The 24,018-nt window shown below is 42.6% G+C and overlaps 1 protein-coding gene across 6 annotated transcripts in view; it reads left to right on the top strand.

Moving 5' to 3' along the window:
• CORIN (corin, serine peptidase) overlaps positions 1-24,018 on the top strand; it is a 237,266-nt gene that overhangs the window by 188,170 nt on the left and 25,078 nt on the right. For all 6 annotated transcript variants that reach the window (XM_072774965.1, XM_072774964.1, XM_072774961.1 and 3 more), the window contains 3 exons: positions 8,333-8,446; positions 10,333-10,443; positions 11,557-11,686. In XM_072774965.1, coding sequence (XP_072631066.1) covers positions 8,333-8,446; positions 10,333-10,443; positions 11,557-11,686 — 355 coding nt within the window. The remainder of the gene's footprint in view (positions 1-8,332; positions 8,447-10,332; positions 10,444-11,556; positions 11,687-24,018) is intronic.

Here is a 24,018-nt window from a genome sequence, read left to right as displayed (position 1 = left end):
TGATTGAGAGGCTATCCAAAGAATAGTCGGGTTACGATCATTTACCTTGTCCTGCGTACAAATGAATTGGCATTCTTTGTCTTTAAAAGCACAAAAGGCAATACAGCTTTTGAAATTATTTTATTCTTTTGGCCTTTGAGGTATGAAATATTGCCTTGTTTCCCAAAATAAATTTTCCATAGTAGACATTGCCCTTCTGGTCTAGACAAAATGTCACAAACAATAAACTGAAATCCTATCAGTTGCTATAAATATGGACAAGTGCATCTTCTAGAAAATTAGACTTGTCAGGATGATGGTACAATAGCCAGGGGTAATTTTGTTAGAGAAGAACATCCAGTGTTTTGAGAGGCTGCTGTTGTTTGCTTGTGTGTGGTCTTTATGTAGAGAAATAAATCGAAATTCACCGAATATCCCTATATAAATGATTTATTGAGAATCTATTGGATTTGTTTGCTCAACGATGACTGCAATGGGTTATGGAATTCTGAGATGCAATTTAAAATGGATTATCTTTGATAATTTAAAGAGATTACATGGCACTCTCCTGGGATGGCTAGACCTAAACCTGTAATGGGGAACTAAATATTTGAGAAATGTAAAAACTTAGTTTTAAACGGTCAGAGTCTTTGAATATATTTTGCAAAAAGAAATTCAAAGCACTAGAGGGTTTACGTGATCCTAACATGCCGAGTTTCTAGTGGAGCCATGAGGTTTTTTTTATCAATACTTTATTCACACAATTAAAGGTACACCAGAATGATAGAATCAGTGGTCTAATCCCTACCAACACTCAATGTATTATGGTGGCAGTACTGGGAGAGAGCTCTGGTTAAGGAAAGTTAAGTGGGAGAGAAGTTAATCCATTTGGAGTTGCACTAATTGCCCCAATCGTATTCAGTTATGAGAAAACTTTTTTTTTGTAAATTTATTTTTTATTGGTGTTCAATTTGCCAACATATAGAATAATACCCAGTGTTCATCCCATCAAGTGCCCCCCTCAGTGCCTGTCACCCAGTCACTCCCACCCCCCGCCCACCTCCCCTTCCCCCCACCCCTAGTTCGTTTCCCAGAGTTAGGAGTCAGTTATGAGAAGACTTTCATTTTTTCTTTTTTTTTTTTTAAAGATTTTATTTATTTATTCATAAGAGACAGAGAGAGAGAGAGAGAGAGAGAAAGGGGCAGAGACACAGGCAGAGGGAGAAGCAGGCTCCATGCAGGGAGCCCGACGTGGGACTCGATCCTGGGTCTCCAGGATCACGCCCTGGGCCGCTAAGCCCCCCGGGTTGCCCTCATTAAGTTTTTCAAAGTGACTGATGATGGAAATTTTTACACGTATTTCCCTTTGGGACGTATGCACACATTTGAATGGCATGTCCGGTGCTCTGGGAAAGTGAGACACTTAAAAGCAAATGAAGAAGTCACCTTGAGGAGGGCCTAGGGGAGGACTATCGGGAAGTTGTCCAGCTCCCACTTGTCATTTTCCCAGTTGTTCCTCTGTTTCCACGGGCGTGCGTGGCACCATCTGGCGGTGCAAACATCAGCTCCAGCAAGGCTGGGTTTCAGCCCGGGCTTTTTACATGTTTCCGATTTATTCTGTCCATTGTGGAGTTTAATACATTTATGGGCTTGGGTTTTTTGAATAATGTGACAGTTCACTATTCACTCTCACACTGCACATCCTCCAGAACTTCTAAAAACAGTATGAGGTTCTCCTCTCAAAAACAATACTTACTCATCTATAAAATCATTGATGTGTTGGAAATTTATTTTGTGGCTCTTTGGAAATCTGCAGGAGGAAAACACGGTAGCTGAAGCACACCATGTATAAATGTGCTGTCAAAATACAGGTTTCCCTTGCTGTCCGAAAGGAGAGCATTCCTATAAAAACTTTCATAAGCCAGAATTGTGTAAAGTGAAGAGGCGATTACCAATAATTTATTGGAAGACTTTTTGACTGTTCCAAGACCCTAAAAATATCCTCTCTTAGGCTTTTCTAATACCTGCCACACATTTTGCTAATGGATGTGCAAAATAAATCAAGACAAAGCAGAGATGCTCACAAACATCCAGGTGACAGTGGCTCGATGAGGAGGGGCCCGGTGAGGCGCTTGGGGCGCCCCCCGCTGCTCAGGGTGCCTGCTGCCTGCAAAACAAATGCTGAAGCTATTTTCCTTTCTCACTGTTTTTTCCTAAAAGCAAAACCCTCTCCGTACTTCATTTGGTTAGGAAAGCAGTTACCCACGTGGGTCTTTCCTAAAAGCCAAGTGCCATGGTGGGAACTTCCCTGCTCGGGGGATGCCTGTAGATGCAGACACTTAGCAGGGAGCTGTGGGGCTCTGAAGCGTCTCCTGCTTCCGTGGTCAGTATTTTTTTTTTTTTTTTTTAAGATTTTAGTTACTTATTCACGAGAGACACAGAGAGGCAGAGACCCGGGCAGAGGGAGAAGCAGGCTCCCCGCGGGGAGAGCCGGGTGCGGGCCTCGATCCGGGGACCCCGGGGCCACGCCCTGAGCCCGAGGCAGGCGCCCCTTGAGGTCGGTTTATGCTGTCCAAGTGGTGTCCGCGGGGTGGTCGCTAAGGTCAGCAGCAGTTGAAACACTGTGGGTTTTAGCGGCGTTTTCCGCAAGCGTTTAGGAGGATCGCGCAAATCTGAACGCAGGGCTCGAGCCTTGCTCCCGGGGAGGAGAGCGGAGCCGCGGGGCGACCGCAGAGTCGCGGCTGGGTCGGTGGGAGGCGCGTCCTGGTCTCGGAGGTTGCGGGTCTGTCACTGGCGGGACAGGCGCCGCGTGGACGGGGATGCCCGTAGGCCCGCGTGGACGGAGATGCCTGCGGGGCCGCGTGGACGGGGATGCCCGTGGGGCCGCGTGGACGGGGATGCCGGCGGGGCCGCGTGGACGGGGATGTCCATGGGGCCGCGTGGACGGGGATGCCCATAGACCCGCGTGGACGGGGATGCCCATGGGGCCGCGTGGACGGAGATGCCCGTGGGGCCGCGTGGACGCGGATGCCGGCGGGGCCGCGTGGACGGGGATGCCTGCAGGGCCGCGTGGACGGAGATGCCCGTGGGGCCGCGTGGACGGGGATGCCCGTGGGGCCGCGTGGACGCGGATGCCGGCGGGGCCGCGTGGACGGGGGCCCCGCGGAGCTAGCGACCTGCTGACACCAGCTGATTTTCCGCGTGACCGTGTGCAGGCGCTGCGGCCCCAGCGGGGGAGAGAGCGGGGGGCCAGGGACAGAGCCGGGGGCCAGGGACAGAGCCGGGTCGCCTGCCTGCGGAGGTCTGAGCCCGCGGGCCGCGGGGAGCCTTGCTGAGCCGTGTCCGCGGCCTGAGGCCCCGCCAGGAGCAGGCGCCGCCCGCGGCTCAGCGCGGGGTTCAGGGCTGTAGCTGAGGCGGCTGCACCGCACGTGGCTAGAAATAAAGCCCCTTGGGGCACAGAGAGCCTCACAGTCACTGACCGGTCACCCTCCTATGGCAAAGGGTGTCCGCAGTGCGCAGAAAGTGACCACAGCACAACCACCCACGGGGCATCGAGGGCCTTTCTGTTTATCTTCAAATGATGAAAAAACATTTCATCACCAGTCTTTGCTCTCCTCTAGGGCTCCAGCAAAATAAGATGGAATCTTTAGATATGACCTTTCCTTGGGATCAAAGCACCCTAGGCTGTGTTCCAAGCCTCTGGCTCTGATGTTTGTGGGCTGTACAGCCTGATTTTAAAAGTTTTCCAAAAGACCTTTTTTTAAAAAAAAAAAAATCCATTTGGACTCTGTAATAGTATTTGTGTAACTTCTCACAGAGAATGACTCATCTGGCATTTTTAGCAAATAGTAGTCTCTCCATGCCTCTAGTTCTCTTGACCATGCCCTGTGACTTATAGAAACAGAGGAAGAGCCACTGGGTCCAGACCATGTCAGATACCCACAGATGTGCTTTCAGGATGAATCTTCAGGATTGATTTTTTAAAAGATTTTATTTATTTATTCACAAAAGACACACAGAGAGAGAGAGAGGCAGAGACACAGGCAGAGGGAGAAGCAGGCTCCATGCAGGGAGCCTGATGTGGGACTCGATCCCGGGACTCCAGGATCAGGCCCTGAGCTGAAGGCAGGCGCTACACTGCTGAGCCACCCAAAGATCCCCATGATTGATTTCTAATCCCTCAGTAGGGTTTAATTTTTTCCATGTTAAGGAAGAAACATTCTCCTCCCTTTAGGTATTTTGCGACTTGGTTAATTGCTTTGCTCTTTTATTTGGCACGTTGGGCAGGCAGCTTGAAATGGCAGGGAGTGCTCTGTGTAGACCTCGCCTTGGATTTAAATCTCAACTCAGCCCGTAGAGGCTGTGTGACTTTTGGCCAGGCGCTTAAATTCTCTGGGCCTCAGTTTTCTCACCTGTAATATGGAGAGAACACCCACTTTATCCTCCAAGGCTTGGAATGCTTAGAACACACTTTATGCATTCCTCAGGAGGCAATAACAGCTAGGCACCCATCTCCACGGTGCTAGGATATCCAGGACACGACTCCCCTCAAAAGTCACCCAGGGATCTCCCTTGAGGGGAGGAGTCCTGTCCTGCTCGGTCTGGTCTCTGGCAGACCAGGTCTTGTTTGTGGCAGAGGAGAGCAGGCTGGCATGTCACGTCCAAAGCATGAGCTAGGCATCTCCCTGGTTCACGTAGTAGACACAGATGGCAGGGTGGTGTCTCGTCCTGGAGGTGGTGCTTATTTGGGGGTAGATGTCCCCGTCTCCAGGATTCGTCATCGGAGCGGGGGAGGGGGGGTGACCCAGTATGCACTTCGAAGCCCTTTCCATGACCCCATCCCGCTGCCTCCTAGGGTCCTAGGCCAGCACATGTTGAAGAGAGTGATATAGGGACGTACACCCCTAAACACGGGAGGAGCAGGGAGGGGCTGCCGAAGAATTGGGAGCCTCATGGCATGTGCTGGTGTTGCTGCCCCCGACGGTCAGGCCTGAGACAGGTGGGGAGGCAGGTCTTCGTTTGGGCTGCCACTGCAGGTGTTGCTGCTGGTCCTTGAGACTGGTTTTCAATCTCCCAGGGGTCCATGCTCTTGGGGTAGGTTCACACTTCCTAGGCCTGGGCCTCACGGCTATAGCTCCAGCCAGAGCTTCACACCTGCTAGGCCTGGGCCTCATGGCTGCAGCTCCGGTCAGGGGCTCATGCCTACTAGGCGTGGGCCTCACGGCCGCAGCTCTAATCAGGGGCTCACGCCTGCTAGGCTGGGCCTCATGGCCACAGCTCCACTTGGAGGCTCACACCTGCTAGGCCTGGGCCTCATGGCCGCAGCTCTGGTCAGGGGCTCACGCCTGCTAGGCTGGGCCTCACGGCCGCAGCTCCAGTCAGGGGCTCACGCCTGCTAGGCCTGGACCTCACAGCCACAGCTCCTGTCGGGGGCTCACGCCTGCTAGGCTGGGCCTCATGGCTGCAGCTCCACTTGGGGGCTCACGCCTGCTAGGCCTGGGCCTCACGGCCACAGCTCCTGTTGGGGGCTCATGCCTGCTAGGCCCGGGGCTCACAGCCACAGTTCTGATTGGGAGCTCACTCCTGCTAGGCCTGGGCCTCTCGGCCACAGCTCCAATCAGGGGGTCACACCTGCTAGGCCTGGACCTCACGGCCGCAGCACCAGTTGCAGCACAGATGGCTAGATCCAGACCATTCCAGCCTTCGCCAGCACCAGGACCCGAGTTCTTGCCCTCTGCGCTTCTGACCAGTTCCTCCCTGAAGATATTTTTGTTTCACGAAGCTCGAATTGGCAGACCCGAGGAGCAGAGCCTCTCCCCCTCCGTTCGCCTGACAGAGTCTTCCAGTACGAGAAGCACCTGCTTCGGGGGGGTTGCTGCCTTTGCCTCCGAGGACACCCTTTTGGGTAGGGGAGCAAAGGCGCCCGGTCGGGTGGGCCCTGCCGCGGGCGGGGAAGGCCGCCGCTCCCCAGGGTTCTCGCGGAGGTGGGGGGCAGAGGGAAGGGCCCCGCGCGAAGCCTGGCACTCTTGGGGCTGCGGGGGTCCCTGGCAGGAGGGGCAGTCCGCGCTCGGAGCAGGCAGGGGCTGGCAAACCGGGCCGAGCCGGTCACTTGGGCCCCGGGGTGAGGTCGTCACCTGTGCGCTGGGCAGGGGTTACCCTGACACGAGGCTGCGCTGAACCCCGCACCCCGGCCACCCCTGTCGTTACCCTTTAGTGGGTCACGCTCTTTTCGTTCCAAAGCGTACCTGTATTACACCAAAAATGTCACTTCGAAGAGAGCGCTTTCTTTGCAAAATAACAAAGAAGATGAAGATGGGCCTCTTCATCTTAGTCCGTGTGCTCACCGTGACCCCACCGAAGAGGTGCTGGGCCCCACGGACTTTATCAGAAAAGAGACGACACAGAGGGTGAGCTCATGCTCAGGGAGTGAACCTGCAGAGCAGCCCTGCGCGGCGGCCCTGTGACTGTCCTGATACGGACGCTGAGGTCCAGAGGAGTGAGGTCACACGGGTCACACGGTTGACCTCCTACCCCTTATGTCTACTGCGCGTTCTCCTCTTACGGAGGAGGGCAGCCTCCAAGGACTGGCACCCGGGCCCCACCTGGACCTTTCGCCGTAAGGCTGTGATTTGGAGCCATTTCTTTATTTTCTCTAAATCCTCAGTTTCTAAAGAAAAATAAATCTTCAGTTTCTTCACTATAATGGTCATAACGTTGACATTATGACTTAAGAGAATAATGACATTAATTATGACATTATTCTCTTAAGAATTAAAACTACTGTTTTGAGTATGGATGGTGGATCATGGACATAATCTCCTTGTGGTTATGGTTATTGAGGATGCAGGTCTTGCTTATGTCCCAGAAAATCTGCTTTTGTGGTCTCCCATCAGCTCATTCCAAAGGCCGAAGCTCTCCAGACTTTGAGGAAGCGTACCATGTGAATAATCAGAGATGCTCGTGCTGTTTTCTCCCATTCTTTACTAGCAAGGGGTGTGATTTGTGGCAGGACTGTTCTCGACAGAATGCTCCAGATGATGTCTGTATCGTCTGCTAGCTCAAACCCCAAATAACATCCCCGGGAGTTCCTGGAGGAGATTGCTCTACGCCTAAGACTGTTCTGCACGTGAAAGACTCCGCTGTTTACTTCCTAAGTTTTTGAGGGGTGAAACACCCTAAATCTCATTTTAGCTCATAATAAAAATTTCTCTTCTAGTGACGTATTTCGACAACTGCTTTCACATGAGAGTTTTGAAAAAATGCAGATTTTTTTTTCTTATGATGGAGTCCAAGAAACATGAGTCAGGCATCTACAACACTTCTCTGAGTCATGTATAGTAGGTCAACGGGAAAATAGCATTTTTAAAGAAAGTCCTTATTTGATCCCTGCTTTGCATTTCACTCCCCTTCAACTGTATTATCTTTTCTCGGGAAGGGGAGAGACTTTTTGTTCTTCCCATGAAACGAAGTTCCATTTAAAACACACGCGTGTGGAAGGCCTGCCGAGTGCTAGCCGCTGTTGTAGCATGGGGGCGAGGGTAAAGGGAACCCAAAGACATGAATGCCTTCTGGACCCTTCATGCACCTCGCAGCCTTGTAAGGACCATGGATCCCACTGGAGTGACGGGAATGCAGTAGACTCTTGGCATGTTCTAGCAGATGTGTGAAATGCGCTGCATTTGGTCCAGATAGCATTTATTAAGTTCATTTGCAAGTTCTTGCCATTTCATAGACAAAATTACAGTTCAAGCTTATGGTCTTGATCTTATGCAAATTACATTCATTTCTCATAATAATTGATGAAGTTGATACCCTACGTCTCCTGGACTATGTTACTGGAGTGACAGCTTTCGTATGTGGCTTTTAAATCAGTTTTGTATGTATTTGGCATAGGAGACACCTCTTACTAAACACACGGATGGCCTTTCCATTTGTTGACCAAAATTACATTTTAAGGTAATATGCATTTAACTCACTAGGTTTTGGCATATTTACTTAAAAGCATAACTTATCATTTCATAGATGAGTCTTATGTGTTGGCAAATTGACTCAGAAAGCAAAAGAAACAGCTAAAAATGAGCATTAATGTATAGTTGCTTTTCATTTTTTTCCCATTTCCCATATGTCACTTTTGATCTTCTCTTAGGAGAGCTGTCCTATTTATGTTGCAGTATGGAGATTATTGAGTATCCCAACTCTCAAAATTACATTTTTAATGGTATACAGAAGTCAAGACTTTTTAAGAAGAAACAAACCATGCCATTGTGCTATAGTTCTTCTACATTGCTTGGTCGGATTCATCATTATTTTAATCTCCAAGTCTATTACAAATAGCCTCTTCTTCTGTCTCCAGGCTGTAAAGAGAGAGATCTCTGGGAATGTCCAACCAATAAACAATGTTTGAAGCACACAGTCATCTGTGATGGGTTCCCAGACTGTCCTGATGGCATGGATGAGAAGAACTGCTGTAAGTGCCTACCTGCATTGGTCAACACAACTTTATGTTAAACACTCGTGGCCCTCATGTTGAATATAAACTAAACATTGGGAAATTGTATCAAAAGCTTTTAGTATATTCAAGTCTTTTGACCAGAACTCCACTTATAAAAATACATGCGAGAATGTAATCAAACATATGCAAATTTTGTGGTTGGTGATATTATTCTAGAATTATTTATCACATGGAAGAATTAAAACACCCCAAATATCCAAAAAGAGGGGACATAAAATACAACCGTAAAATGAAACAATATGCAAATGTTAGAAATCAAATAAAAAGAATAATTCCTCGTGGGTTCGTTGCATGTCATTAGTTGAATGAAACAAAATATAAAGTATTATGTGCACTATTGTCGCAAGTTTTTAAAGTACTTATACCCACATATAGAAAAAGATCAGAAGCTCACAAGAAACAGTTTACAATGATTATCTCTGGGTGGTGCTTTTCTGACTTTTCTACATTTTCTGCAAGAATGGCCACCACTTTTAGAATAAAAAAAAAAAATTCTCTCTCAAGATGTTTTACCTACCAGTAACAGAAAGTCCAACTCAAACTGACTTAAACGGTGAAGATATTTATTATATTTTATTACCATTTGTATCAGATATATCTTGTGTTATCATATGAAAAGTCAAGTACAGGATGGATTCCTGAGGCTATATGGGGGAGTTCAGCACTTGGGGTGCCATGCTTGCTTGATCGTATCCAGTGGGAAGGAGTGATGACCTCCCTCATGTCTGGAATATCATCACTTAAGGATTCACTCAGATTGGCCAACTCTGAACAAGATCCCAGCTAGCAGTCACCGGTGTTCTTATAGATTAGAAAAGATACCACCTAAAGAGTTGGATCGCAAAGGAGAAGCACCCTTTAGGGAGAACCGATTAGAAAAAGATGCTGTTTCCTTCAGGCTGCCTGCCCCAGGTAGGGTGTATGAGCCAGCCAGCAGGATTTAGGTGGGAACTACCTTGGTAAGCACAACCCCAAAAGTGGTAGGCCAAAACTCTGATCTTGGGTCACAGGTTTACTGTCGGACTAACAACTTTACCCAGAAAAAAATAACTTTAGTTAGAAAATGCCATGTCCCACTGACACTAGTCAGGGTCTTCTGAGGCTTTGGAGACCTGAGCAAAATCAGGCTCCCTTAAAAAAGGAGAAAGAAAGGAAATGGTTGTTAGGCAGTTAAGGAGTATCACTATGACTTATTTTTTTCTTTTCTTTTTTTTTAAAGATTTATTTATTTTAGAAAATTAGAGAGAGGGAGAGAACCAGCAGCAAGGGAGGAGCAGAGAGAGATGGGAGAGGAGGAGGGTCTCAAGCAGACTCCCTGCTGAGGGCAGAGCATGACCCCCAGATCACGACCTGAGCCATAATCAAGAGTTGGATGCTTAACCGACTGACCCACCCAGGCGCCCCAAGAGTAGGGATTTTTTTTTTTTTTAAAGAGAAACATTATCCATGTATGTGGACAGAGCTTGTGTCCATCCTGTGGTTGCTTCATTCTGCCCCAGTGCTTGGCTCATGCCACTTCAGACTTGAACCCAGTTCTCTCAATCTTTGGAATTTCTACTGCTCTGGGTCCCACTTTTTCAATCCTAGTGTTATAACTAGACAGTCTCGCCACTTGGAGATGGTCGCACTGTTCAAACTCCTGCTATTTGTGTGGATTGGCATCTGTGATGGGGTTTTTTACCGATTCTGTTACTCCGTCTTGATGCCTGTTTGGAGGCTCCAGTGACCACAGCTTCTCTTCCTTCCATGCTCCTGCCTACAGATGATGATGTGCATGTTAGTGAGACTCCCCCTTGTTTCTGAAATGTGTCCATCTTCTCACTTCTTGTTTCCTATGCCAGCGTTTTGCCACGATGACGAACTCGAGTGCGTGAACCATGAGTGCGTGCCCCGTGAGCGCTGGTGTGACGGGGAAGCCGACTGCTTGGACAGTTCTGACGAGTGGGACTGTGGTGAGCTTCTTATTCCACCATCGGCTGCAACTCTTAACACCCATCAGCTGTCTAAGCTTAATAAATCCTAAATGACCACATGGATTTTGCTACTAACCAATTTCACCTGTTTTGGTTTTTTACTATGACAAAAGCTGGCAGTAGTGATTCACATGTGTTATTCCCAACTCACAGAACATTTCCCCCCTAAGTTATTTCACTATTTGAAATGTCTATGTGATACGTAAAAAAAACATTTAGGTTTAAATTGTTATGACCCTATAACTACTAAAATACAACCTTTAAACTCTTGATCATCACCCAGCTTCAACAATGACCAATATTCTGTTATTCTTATGTCATTGACTCCTCCTGGAAGAAGGTATTTAAGTGGATCTTCCATCTCTGTACTCCTGCTCAGATCCAAATGAGACGACTAAGTCCCTAGTTCCTTACATGGACTGGACTTAAAGGCGTCTCCCACCATGACCTCCAGGGTTCGTTTGTGACGTTCAGTTCGATTAATTCTGTTGTCCCACACTCATCACTCCTTCCATTCACTGGGCTCTCATTTCAGTCCTTTGCACCCGTTGGCCACGTCGTGATCATCATTTGTGTTGTGATTAATTGCACAGTGTTTCACAAGTAGTCTGTGGCGTGCTGAGGAGAGAGGAGGCTCTTTTATAAGACAGGAATTAGTACGTGCGCCAAATGAATCCTAGTTGACCATCACTTTCATACCTTTGCCTTCTCACACGCTTTCCCGAAAGGAAATGGTATGAATGAAGTTACAACTAACCCCTTACAATTATGCAAATCCCTAGATACACTCGTGGGAGTAGGTCCTGCCTCTGGTTGTCTTCTAACTTGTAAAGAAATGTTAAGAACTGCCCATCTTTTTCACTAGAGCCTGTGGTCCCTGGAAGGCAGAGAACATTTCTCATTCATTCTTCAGTGTTCTGCCACATTGAGAGCAGTGCTTCGCATAGGGCAAGCCCTCACCAAATGGTTCTTAATTAAAATAAATAAAAACAAATGTATGCAAGTGAAGCAAAAGTGTGCAGAGTTAGCGTAGGGTTTCCTGAGGAGACCTGCTTCTAATTAGGGTTTTCCCTTTTTTTCCTTCCTCCTCAGTGACCCTCTCTAACAATGCGAGCTCCACGTCCTTCCTGATGGCTCACAGATCTGCCGTGGAACACCACGTGTGTGCGGATGGCTGGCAGGAGACGCTAAGTCAGCTGGCCTGCAAGCAGATGGGTTTAGGGTAAGGTCAGTAGTTTGTAGCACTGATGAATTTCCCAGAGGGCTTCACGGGACTTGGCAATAATCTCTTCCTTATGAATGTAGAGGGAGTCAGGGCTCTCAACTAGAGCCCTCCGAAGCTCGGGAAATGAATCAGGTGAGAGGACCTGCTTTAATTACAGGCACCTGCTCTGCAGAGACTGAGACAACCCTGCTCTGACAAAGCCTCCCTCTACAAGCAAATGAAGTCATTGTCTTTTCAAGTATTTCTGAAAGGAAATGCTTTCAGTGTCTGTAAAAGCAGTAAGATGGTTCCTTCCGAGCAACTTGGATGGGGAAATGTTGAGATTTTTCTCCCAAGGGCTTGTTGAACATTCCTTTTTAAGCAGCACACGTGTTTTAATAAGTTGAGAAAGAGAACTTACAGTCGATGGTATTCCAGTTTAACCTAAGTAATTCAGGAAATGTAAATCAGGAATTAGTTCACCATTTTTGCTTCTTAGTAGAATGAAAAGACGCTAACTCTGGCTTTGATACAGACTGAAATCGATACTTTGAAAGTTGGATACTTGCTATTTGGTGGGGTTTTCTCTTTCAGTTCTGTTGGGGATAAAAAGCAATAATTGAAGGTCTTAGATGTGTGTGTGTGACCGTGTGTATTCACATATTTTTTTCTTTTCGACTACTGATATATGTGAGATTTGGGGGAAATGTGGAAATGATAGAAATAAAAGATAAAGAAGTTGTAAAATTCTAGAATAAAACATTGAGTAAATGTCATTTCCCAGGATTCCACTGAACAGACTTGAAACAATTTTACAATAACGAGTGATCCAATTTTGGATTTGTTTTTTTCACATTTTGTTCTCTCAGCTTGAAGAATGACATAAATCCCAGTATTTTCAGCTCATTTTTCCCATGTAAAGTCCTATGTCTTTGGAAAGTTGAGTAACTGATGCTAATCTATAAGAAAAGAACTTTCAACTTTGCCAGAGTAGAGATATTATATTCATCAAGATCCACTAAATTATACTTCATTTTTCCAACATCCTTATGGTATCTAAATGAAATGGGATATGATTATGATTAGAGATAAATGAAAAGCCTTTTGAATGAGTTTTATTTTCCTCTCACCAAGACACAGGTTATTTCTCATTATAAAAACTTGATTACATAATGATGGATAATTCTATTGAGAGTTCTGAGGGAAAGTAGCAACCACAAAGATTTAGCCAGCAGAAAAATTCTTTTGACAAGCCACCCTGTTCTACTGCAAACAGAAGGGATCTTATTTTAAATGTTCTCCTTGATATTTCTTTTTTTTTTTTGCATATCGAATTTACATTTTTAATGTGATAAAATACACATAAAACTCACCAGGTTAACCATTTCAGAGTGCAAATTCAGTGGCATTTAGTGTATTTACAAAGCTGTGCAACAATCTCCATTATCTGGCTTCTTTCACTTAGCATAATGTTTTCATGCAACTATGGATCAGCACTTCATTCCTGTTTATGGCTGAAAAATATTCAATTACATGGTTACATGCCGTTTTTAAATCTGTTCATCTGATGATGGACATTTTGGTGATTTCCACCTTTGGCTATTCTACACATATTGGACTTTCAGAAAATTTCTTGCTCTATTTGCTCCATTTCCTTAAAATAGTGGGAAAATGTTATTCAACATATTAGACATTTAAAATATAAAAGGATGTTTAGAATTTTTTTTAAGATAACTTGATTTCACAGAAAAGCTAGGGAAATCTGAGAGAGCAGTGTGGCTGGAAAACCATAACCATTATTTGACTGAGTCAGTGGGTAAGTAGTGATAAGTCTTCCAAGGAAAAGAGCAGGAAGGGTAATCTTAGTATTTTTGTACTTTTTGATTGCCTTCAGGTTTACTCTTCAGTTTACTGAGGTGGCTCATAAATTGACAAAAATCTGGAGAGCCAGGCTGGGACAGGAGCAAAGATAATGGGCAAGATGAGGCCATTAATTCCTGCCTTGAGAATGGGCTGCTTCAGAATCTTCTCCGTTTCTACTCTCCCTGGAGATCAACTGCTGTGCCGCATATTCACAGTTCTGCCACTGATGCCTGGAACTCTAAGTAACCCTGCCTTTGGGTCATTTCCTCCAGATTTAAAGTCCCTACAGAAGAGTGTGCCTGGCCATGACTAGACACTGACCTACACTCCAGCTGCCAGAGGGAGGGTAAAAGGACTAGCTGCTCCCCTTTAGCTTCTAGGGTGGAGTGCCCACCTTTGTACCTTCAAGCATACTCCACATCAGAAACTTGAAGTTTAAAACACAACCCCAACTCGTTCTTTTCAGTATCTCTTTCCTGTTGTTTTTTAAGTATCTGCTGATGGGTCTCGAACTGGAGTAGGCATTTTGTGGAGGATGAAAAATTAAGTAACATCATCAAAGAGCTTATAATGTAGTGGGGAAGACACATGAGGAAACAACCTAGAATATAAAGTTGGAAAAAACTTCCAGGCTTTTTGTCATCTAAGAATGGTTGGTGTAGAGCACAGCACATGACATACCTATGAAAAGTATATAAGAAAAATATTCAATGCTAATATTATCTTGATACTATAATACACATTTATTAAGTCATTCATTTATTCATTCAGTAAATATTTATATATTTTTTTCAGTAAATATTTATAGAGAAAAGCATTGTAGTGTAGTATCCAAAACTAATATACTTTAACTCCAAATGGGGGGAGGGTACATTTTGGAGCTAGTTCATCAAAAATACAGGTAAACACTGAATTACATGTTTTGCAGGGCTTCTATTGAAATGTTTTCATGATAGAGGCAGTCGTTTAAAAAACACCTGCACTTGGAGTTGTTCAGACCCAAATTACACCTTCCATGTCTAACAGCACAAATGCTCAGCTCTCAACTAAGTGCTTGCCCAAATGAAAAGATTAAGAATTCTTTGCTGAATCTGAAAAACTTTTTAGCCCCATCTGCAGATATCTTGAGTTTACCCCAGCCTGGGAGTATGATGACTATTTGATTAGACAAGGATATAAATCAACCCCTAAATTCTCATGACAGTATATTGACTTTGCTACCTACATGTCCACTATTAAAAACACATGGACATTTATTTAATCAACAATACAAATCAGAATTTAGACTGTCCTCTAATACTTGCCAAATGCTTAGTTGAGACATCTGGTATTGGAGGAAGTTGGTTTAAGGGAATGTGATTCTTTGTGTCTCTTGGCTTCATAAGCTTTCTCTCTATATAAAACCAGATCATCTGGAAATAGGTTATTCTATTTTGGCAAAAATTCCTTTATGGGGTTAGCTGCAATTTGATTTCATGCCCTGATCTTTTAGAGTTGATCAATAGAAGCAACATCTGTCCAAAGAATATTTCTTTGTCTTGGACAAAACCTCAAAGATAGTCTCTATTATATTACTTAAGAGTCCCTGATATAAGGGTTTACATTGGATTTTTTTCCCCTAAAGTGTACTCCCAAGAAAAAGCTTCTAATTTCAGATTTTGTCATGTAAGGATGGTTTTCTTGTTGATGTACTTCCATGAAGCTCAAAGACAGACCAAGTCCTGTGTAATAGTAAATCAAGCCCAGGTTGCTGGTCCTGTGCATGTAAACCATAGAAAAGAAACTCAAAATATTATGGTCTTTCTAAAAATTTTAAAATATAATTCATATGCCATAAGATCCACTCTTTAAAAGTATATAATTCAGTTGTCTTTGACAAATTCACAATGTTGTGCAGTCATCACCACTGTCTGTTCCTTAACATTTTAAACTTGGAAAAAAAAAAACCCATGCCTCTTTACAATCACTCCTAATTTCTCCTTCCTAAACCCCTGACAAACACTAATTTACTCTCTGCTTCTAGGGACTGGCCCATTGTGCACATTTCATAGAGACAGAATCATATAATCATATACCCTTTTTGTCTGATTTCTTTCACTTAGCATGATTTTTTTCAAGGTTCATCCATGTTTTAACATGTATCAGTGCTTCATTCTCATTTACGGCTGAATAATATTTCATGTAGGTCTACCCATACTTTGATTATCCATTTATCAATTGATGGACAGGTGAGTTGTTTCCATTTTTTTAGCTCTTATGAAAATGTTGTTGAGAGTATTCATGTACAAGTTTTTGTGTGAACAAATAAATGTTTTCATTTCTCTTGGGTATATACTTAGGACTAGAATTACTAGGTCAAATTTTTAATTTTTTGAGGTACTGCCAACTTGTTTTCCAAAAGAGCTGCACCATTCTATATGCCACCAGCAATGCATGGGGGTTCCAGTTTCTCCATATCCTTGTCAACACTTGTCATTATTCACTTATTATAGCTATTATCTGACTAAAAGAGATCACTCTGGTTGTTATTGAGAATATACTATAGGAAGGCAAGGGTGAGAACAGGAATAGTAGTTAGGAATCTAATGATGTAATCCAAGTGACACAATTTGGTGACTCAGACTGGAACAGTGGCAGAGAATATGGCGGTAAATGGTTGAATCATGAATATATTTTAAAGGTAGAGCCAACATCCTGGAAACCAAGAGAAGAAAGTGTATCAAGGCAAGACAGTGGTCAAATGTATTAAAAGTTGCTGAGAAGTCAAATAAAATGAGGACTAGCTGCGGACTGGCTATTCCGCAATGTGCATGTCATCGACATGAGCAGTGTTAGTGGAATGAGTGGGGCAGAAGCATAAGAGATAGTGAACAGAGATAAATAAAAGATAGTATAGAACTTTTTGGAGGGATTTTGTTGCAAAGAGGAGCAAAGAAATGTGAGCAGTGATTGATGGGGGAAGTAGGGTTAGGATTTGTTTGGTGGTTCCATTTCCCTGGAAGCACTCAGTATACCATAAATAAATCATTATTGAGACCTGCCATATTAGGAACATCATGTTCAATTGCTCTTGAATGTTTTTCTTCCTCCAAATTGATATGTTAATTCCTAATCTCAAATGTGATGATATTAGGAGGTGGGGCCTTGGGGAAGTGATTAGGTCATGAGTATGGAGCCCTCATGGATGGATTTGTTGTCCTTATGAAAGAGACCCCAGAGAGCTTCCTCACCCATTCCACTATGGGATGACACAGCAAGAAGTTGCACATCTGTAAATGAGGAAGTGGGCTTTTACCAGACACCAAATCTTCCAGGACCTTGACCTTGGATTTCTCAACCTCCGGAACTATGGGGAAAGACTATGAGCCACCAGTCTATGGTAATTTGTCAGAAGCCAGAATAGACTAAGGCAAAAATAAACCATTTCTGTCAAAAGTCTTCTTTCATTCCACCTATTTTTTTTAATCAAATAAGTTTGAGCTATTTTCCCCAATTAGTGAGCTCACCATAGACTAGTCTATCTTTCCTTAACTTCATATTATCCCTTTAATATGCTCCTCTTTCAAGATTGGCTTATCCTTCATCCATGTTCCACAGGCACATTCCTTTCTGCTTCTGCCTCTTTGTCCATAAATGTCCATACATTTCCTGTCCAAATCCTCAGGCCTCACTCAAGCCCCATGACTTCTGTGAAGACCCACCTGCATGATCCTTTTTCTCTCTCTACTTCCTGTGGCACAGAAAAATTGTATTACACAATTTCTCTCTTAATTCAACAATGCTGTATGTCATTTTTATTTTTATTTTTTTATTCTCTTATTTGCCAGAAAGGTTATACAAAAATAATAATGGCTAACCTTAAGTGTGTGCCAGGCTGCTCTAAGTCCTTGATACGTATTAACTCAATTTGTCCACATTATAATCCTGTAATAGAGGTAGTGTTATTTCTGCCTTATATATGGGGAAATTGAGGCTTAGATCAAGAAACTTTGCTAGGTCACAGAAAAATATGGTGCCAGGATGCAAGTCAAGCAAAGGCAACGGACCTCTTGGGTATTATGAGTAGATCCCCTATGGCACCAGTTATTCAATAAGCATGATCTGACTGATGTGGCTCACCAGTTTCCTAAACATTCCTAAACATTAGTACATGAGATTTGTGTGGCAAGTCTTAATACCATGCCACCTTATGAATTTTTATCACTGTGGGATTTTTAAGCAGATCGTAGTGAGGAGGTGCAGCAGTGGGGAAAAGTCACCTCGCAAGACAACAGTGTAAGTGTTTTTCACTTTTTGAAAAGTCACTTATAGTAATAACTAGATGCTTGGCATTTTCCAGGTAGAAGTTAGCTGAAGCAAATCCATACAGTGTTATTTTCTTTTACACAGAGTCTTCACAGTTTTTCTGGCAGACATGTAGCTTGGGCACAGGGAATTAAATCCTACACATTTCCAAGAAGCTGCTGGTTAAGTAACTGCCTGAGTGAGAGGAAAATAATAGCGTCCAGTGTGTGGGTGTACAGTTCCCTGGAACGTGCTCTTCTGGGGTGAGGAAGAAGAGCGATTTTCCTGAAAAAGTGCTATATCCTAAAGGAAGTAAAAGTGTTTTTTTAAGTCCTTCCATGAGACCACTGGTTATGAGGCTTTAATAAACAAAGCAAGGTAAGTCTATCAGTTGTCCTGAAAGCATTTCCATATGATCAGGAATAGCAGGCTGTGCCAGGAATTTGGATTTTTGTTAGCAAACTGACTCTCAAACTGTGTCAGTTGAGTCAATGAATATTTCATGAAATTAAAAGGAAACCTCTCAGAAGAGTGGAGAACTTCGCCATCATTGACTAGAATGGAACTATGTGGGATCCTGAATTTATCAGATTGGTTTTCTACACTCTTCCATTCCATTTTCTGCTAACAAGTTTATCATTGAAAAATAGATTTGTATCTTGATTTTTAAAATCGAAGATGGTTCTCCAGAATTAAGCACTGTCGAGACTCAGCTTTTGGCCAAAAATATTTGGGCTGATGTGAGCAAGAAGATTCTAGAATGGGAAGAATCAATTTCCCTCATGTCTCTGGGGCCTTGGATTCCCCATTCATCATAATGATTATAGCATTGCCATTGGATGTGAATGTGAGTAGTGAGTCCTGGGAGCTAAGAACATGATTTACAACTTGAACGACCCATCAGGAATTGACCAAAGAGGCCTGTGTTATTTCTGTTAGAAGTCCTTATACGGCAGCTTCCTCGTCTGGGGACCCTTACCAGGAGACTCTTGGCGATGACTAACTTGAGATCTGGTATCTTTTTCATATGATCTTTCAAACCTACTGGCTTGTTACTGTGGCCTGTAAGACACTGGCCCCTGCCTCCCTCCCTCTCCCAGCATTCTCCACTTGTCCACTGAACTTTAGACACACTGACATTATTATTACTGATGTCCAGACTGCAAACTCATGTCCACCTTGGGGGCTTCGCCCTCACCGTTCCTTCTGCTTGGAATGTTGATCTCTAGACCTTTACATGATCACCTCCACCTCATCGTTCATGTCTCAGCTCGTATATCAACTACTTGGAAAGGTCCTTGGCGACCCTGACTGAAGCAGCTTTCACCCTCACCACGTCACTCTCTGCTTATTTTGTTTTCTTCAAAGCACGAGATATTATTATTAATACATTCATAGCTTGTTCCTCTCACTAAAATAATAGCTCCCGGAGGAAGGGACTCCCCCTAATACAACACCGTTGTGTTGCCTCCCTTTCCATTCTACCTTATTAACCCATAGTCCTTTGTGTATCTGATGGCATCATTTGCTTAAATTCTGTGAGGGTAATGTTATTCTGAGATCCAGCTCACTTCATTGCAATATCCGCCTCAAGACTCAGTGAGTAACCCAGTGTTTCTTTTATAAACATAAGTCAAGTCTAATTTCTTTTTTTTCAAATCTTTATTTAAATTCTAGTTAATTTATAGTATGATATTGGTTTCAGGGGTAGAATTTAGTGATTCGTCACTTGATACCAGTGATTCGTGACTTGATACCCAGTGCTCATCCCAACAAGTGCCCTCCTTAATACCCATCACCCATTTAGCCCATCCCCCACCCACCTCTCTGAGAACCCTCAGTTCTCTATTGTAAGAGTCTCCTACCGTTTGTTTTCTTCTCTCTTTTTTCTCATTCCCAGATGTGTTCATCTGTTTTGTTTCTCAGATTTCACATATCAGTGAAATCATACGGTATTTGTCTTTCTCTGACATATTTCACTTCGCATAATAGCTCCATCTACTCCTTGCAAATGGCAAGATTGCATTCTTTTTGATGGCTGAGTAGTATTACATTATATAGATATAGATACAGATACAGATACGGTTATAGATACACACCCTACATCGTCTTTATCCATTCATCAGTCAATGGACACTTGGAGTCTTCCATAGGTTGGCTACTGTTGAACATGCTGCTATAAACATCAGAGTGCATGTGCCCCTTCAAAAGTATTTTTGTATCCTTTGTGTAAATAGTAGTGCAATTGTTGAGTTGTAGGGCAATTCTATTTTTAACTTTTTGAGGAGCTTCTCTACTGTTTTCCAGAGTGGCTGCACCAGTTTGCATTCCCACCCACAGTGTAAGAGGGTTCTCCTTTCTTCGCATCCTCGCTGACATCTGTTGTTTCCTGTGTTGTTCATTTAGCAATTCTGACAGATGTGAGGTGGTATCTCATTATGGTTTTGATTTGTATTTGCCTGATGATGAGTGACGTTGAGCATCTTTTTATCTGTTGGCCATCTGAATGTCTTCTTTGGAAAAATGTCTAGTCATGCTCATTTTTAATTGGATTATTTGGTTTTTGGTGTTGAATTTTATAAGTTCTTTATATATTTTAGATTCTAAACCTTTGTCAGATATGTCATTTGCAAATATCTTCTCCCATTCTGTAGGCTGCCTTTTAGTTTTGTTGATTGTTTCCTTCTCTGTGCAGAAGCTTTCTATCTTGATGAGGCCCCAATAGTTCATGTTTGCTTTTGTTTCCCTTGCGTAAAATTTGTATGGAACCACGAAAGACCCCAAATAGCCAAAGCAATCCTGAAAAAGAAAAGCAAAACTGGGATCCCTGGTGGCGCAGCGGTTTGGCGCCTGCCTTTGGCCCAGGGCGTGATCCTGGAGACCCGGGATCGAATCCCACGTCGGGCTCCCGGTACATGGAGCCTGCTTCTCTCTCTGCCTATGTCTCTGCCTCTCTCTCTCTCTCTGTGTGTGACTATCATAAATAAATAAAAATTAAAAAAAAAAAAGAAAAGCAAAACTGGAAGTATCGTGATTCCAGACTTTAAGCTATATTACAAAGTTGTAATCATCAAGACAGTATGGTACTGGCACAAAACCAGACATATAGATCAATGGACCAGAATGCAAAACCCAGAAATGGACCCAAAATGGACCCATACAGTTGACAACTGTATGGTCAACTCATTTTCGACAAAGCAGGAGAGAATATCCAATGGGAAAAAGACAAGTCTCTTCAACAAATGGTCTTGGGAAAACTGGACAGCCACATGCAGAAGAATGAAATGACTACTTTCTTACACCATACACAAAAATAAATTCAAAATGGATAAAAGACCTAAATGTGAGACAGCAACCATCAAAATCCTAGAGAAGAACACAAGCAACAACCTCTTAAACCTCGGCAGTAGCAATTGCTTAGTAGACATGTCACTGGAGGCAAGGGAAACAAAAGTCAAATATAATTTCTATCCAATCTTTTGCCATTCCTACATTTTCCAAAAACTAACAAAGGAATATGTAGAATCTTGATTCTGAGGCACAATAATCTTTTTAACTAAAAAATTTCAATTGAAGTCACTTGTAGCAGACATTTATTATGTTGCTTCCCTGCATCCCTTCCTTTTAGGGAGTTGCTCCACTCCCCATTTATCCTGGGGATCCTAACAGGAGCTGCCATCTTTGTACATGACCCACACTTCTTGGTCTCAGTGACTGGTCAAGGGATAGGTATCTAATCCAAGCTGAAGCAATCAAAGGGCTTCACATCCATGTCAGGGTGATTGGGTTTGAGATACTTGGAGTCCCTAAACAAGATTTGTTTTAGGTGGAGCTGAGAGAAAAAGACTTTGCTTTTTTGGTCATGAAGATGAATGAATTAAGTTTGGAAGGGCAAGTAGTGTGTCCCCTGGTTTGTGGAAAAGTCAGTTGGAGACAATAAGGTCACCCTCCCATCACCTCCTGCTTCCTCTCACAGAAGTGGAGTTGAGAGATGGAGTGTCTGGAGGACACTTGGTTCACTGGCACCAGCCATCATGAGGACCACCCACATTCCTTTGAGTGAGTGGTTACATTTCTAGTTTTTTTACTCAGATATTCTAGTGCTATTTTCCTGAAATTTTTTTTGTATAAAACTATTAACTGAATATATACATGAACATATATGAATTAATATTAAATCCCTAAATTATTTTATCTTATATTGAGAGCCATTGTCTGTCTTAACTGAAAAAGGTGTATTTTCTATACTTCTAGAATTTTCAAAAAGAGGAAGCCTTGTTGACTAAACAAGGCTTCTATTAGAAAAATTAATTCTATTCTGGTTCATAGTCTTTCTCAACTAGTGGAATAAAAAATGGCATATTGCAGTTGAAACTGGAAATCTCTGCTTTTCCATTAATCACCTGAAAGTAAAGACAAAGAGGAAATACTCCCTTTGAAACTAAACACAAATTGCTGTCAATAAAATGTTGTCTGTTTCTTAAAAATAATTTTAAAAATTATATCAAGTTATCAAAAAAGAAATGGAATGTTTTGAACATAAAAGAAACCAAAGGAAATAGTTGGATTAGTGAGATTATGAAAGAGGTAGACACTTCTGCTTAAAAAGTATACTTACAACTAGACACCATTTACTGAGTTTGCTTTAGGACATTGAATTTTAAAAATGATTAAATGACATTTTAATTTAAAATTTTTATGATTGGTTAACCTTTTCACTTTTAATGAGATGTTTATTTTAAATAGTACTTTATTAATTTTATTTTCTAATTTATACTAGAATGATAATGTATGTTTAACTTATATTTTATGAATATGTTTTACTTCATGTCATAATTTTATAATTTTATATCAATATGGGTTAAATTAGTTTCATTGATTTTTAAATTTTTACAGAATACCAATACTGTGATTTAATATAATTTACAATTTTCCGCCTTTGTTTTGAGATAGTTTTTGTCACATACCTACAGATCACTGCCTAATACAATTCTTTTATTCTACCTCTGAGATAGACAAGTGAATAGAATATGTTCTCAGAATTTCAATTAAAAATATTTTTTAAATACTAGATTTACTGGAAAAATTAACTCAAACATTATGCTCTCCTTTAAAAAACAATTCTGTTGGTGAGAGTTTTTCCATATAAAGCATAAGCTAAGCTATCTAACCAGACAAATGATTCTATAGTATTATTCATGTTCTGTTTAACACCTGTTAGACTTTTTTGTCAAAATCTCCAGGTCATCCTTCTACTTGACAAAATAATTTAACTAGCTTTTAATATTAACATGTTTAGTCCAAAGGAACCAAACAGAGAAAATAATATGACGGGATTCAAGAAAATATTTCTGAATTCAGATAACTAAACACTTAGTGGAAATATTCCAAGTTCTGAGAAGGATATTTAGATTAGTGAATAATGTCTTGTCTACTACACTAGGCATTTATATTTCAAGACCAACTGAGGTTATGAAAACTCAGATTATTTTTCCCCAATTATACCCACAGTAGAACAGACTTTGTCTTTCCTCTGAAATGTGTAACATAAGCCCTGTTCTCTTGCTGCCAGAAGTAAAGAAGCCCCTGGTTTCTGGGAATCTGTGCTGACCTTCATTTTTTAAGTAAGAACCCCCAGCATGATGATAACACGTGTTAAGTATCCTATTACTAAATATCAAGTGTCTCGAGAGTAGGAGAAGCATAGGTCAAACTGTCTAGAGATCTGGTTGGCCACCTAGGCCTTGAAAATATATCCTTCCTTTCAGAATATCAGGATATCTTAGAATTCTGAATAAGTTCCATCTTCTCATTTCTGGGGCAGAGGAAGAATTATACATTTTTCATATGTGTCTTATGGCCACACAATCGAAGAAGCAAATTTGGAAATCCTTTGCTTTTCTGTGTAGTGCTGCCTTTAGAACCAGAGCACATGGGTCTTGCCTTGGGCTCCATGATTTAGAGCAGTGGTGCTCCACCAGGCTTAACTTTGCCCCTTGGGGGGGGGTGGTACTTGGAAATGTCTGTAAGACCTTTTTAATTATTAGTCCAGGAGTGGTGGGTGGCTAATAGTGTCTAGTCGGTAAAAGTCAGGGATAATGCTAAACATCCTACAGAGCACAAGATATCCCCACACAGTAAATAATTATCTGGGTATAAAATAATTATCTGGGTATAAAATGTCAATAGTGCCAAGGATGAGA

This window comes from Canis lupus, chromosome 14, assembly GCF_048164855.1.
Source record: "Canis lupus baileyi chromosome 14, mCanLup2.hap1, whole genome shotgun sequence".
Lineage (NCBI taxonomy): Eukaryota > Metazoa > Chordata > Mammalia > Carnivora > Canidae > Canis > Canis lupus.
The sequence above is the reverse complement of the archived record's forward strand: the minus strand, read 5'-3'. Positions and strand labels throughout refer to the sequence as shown.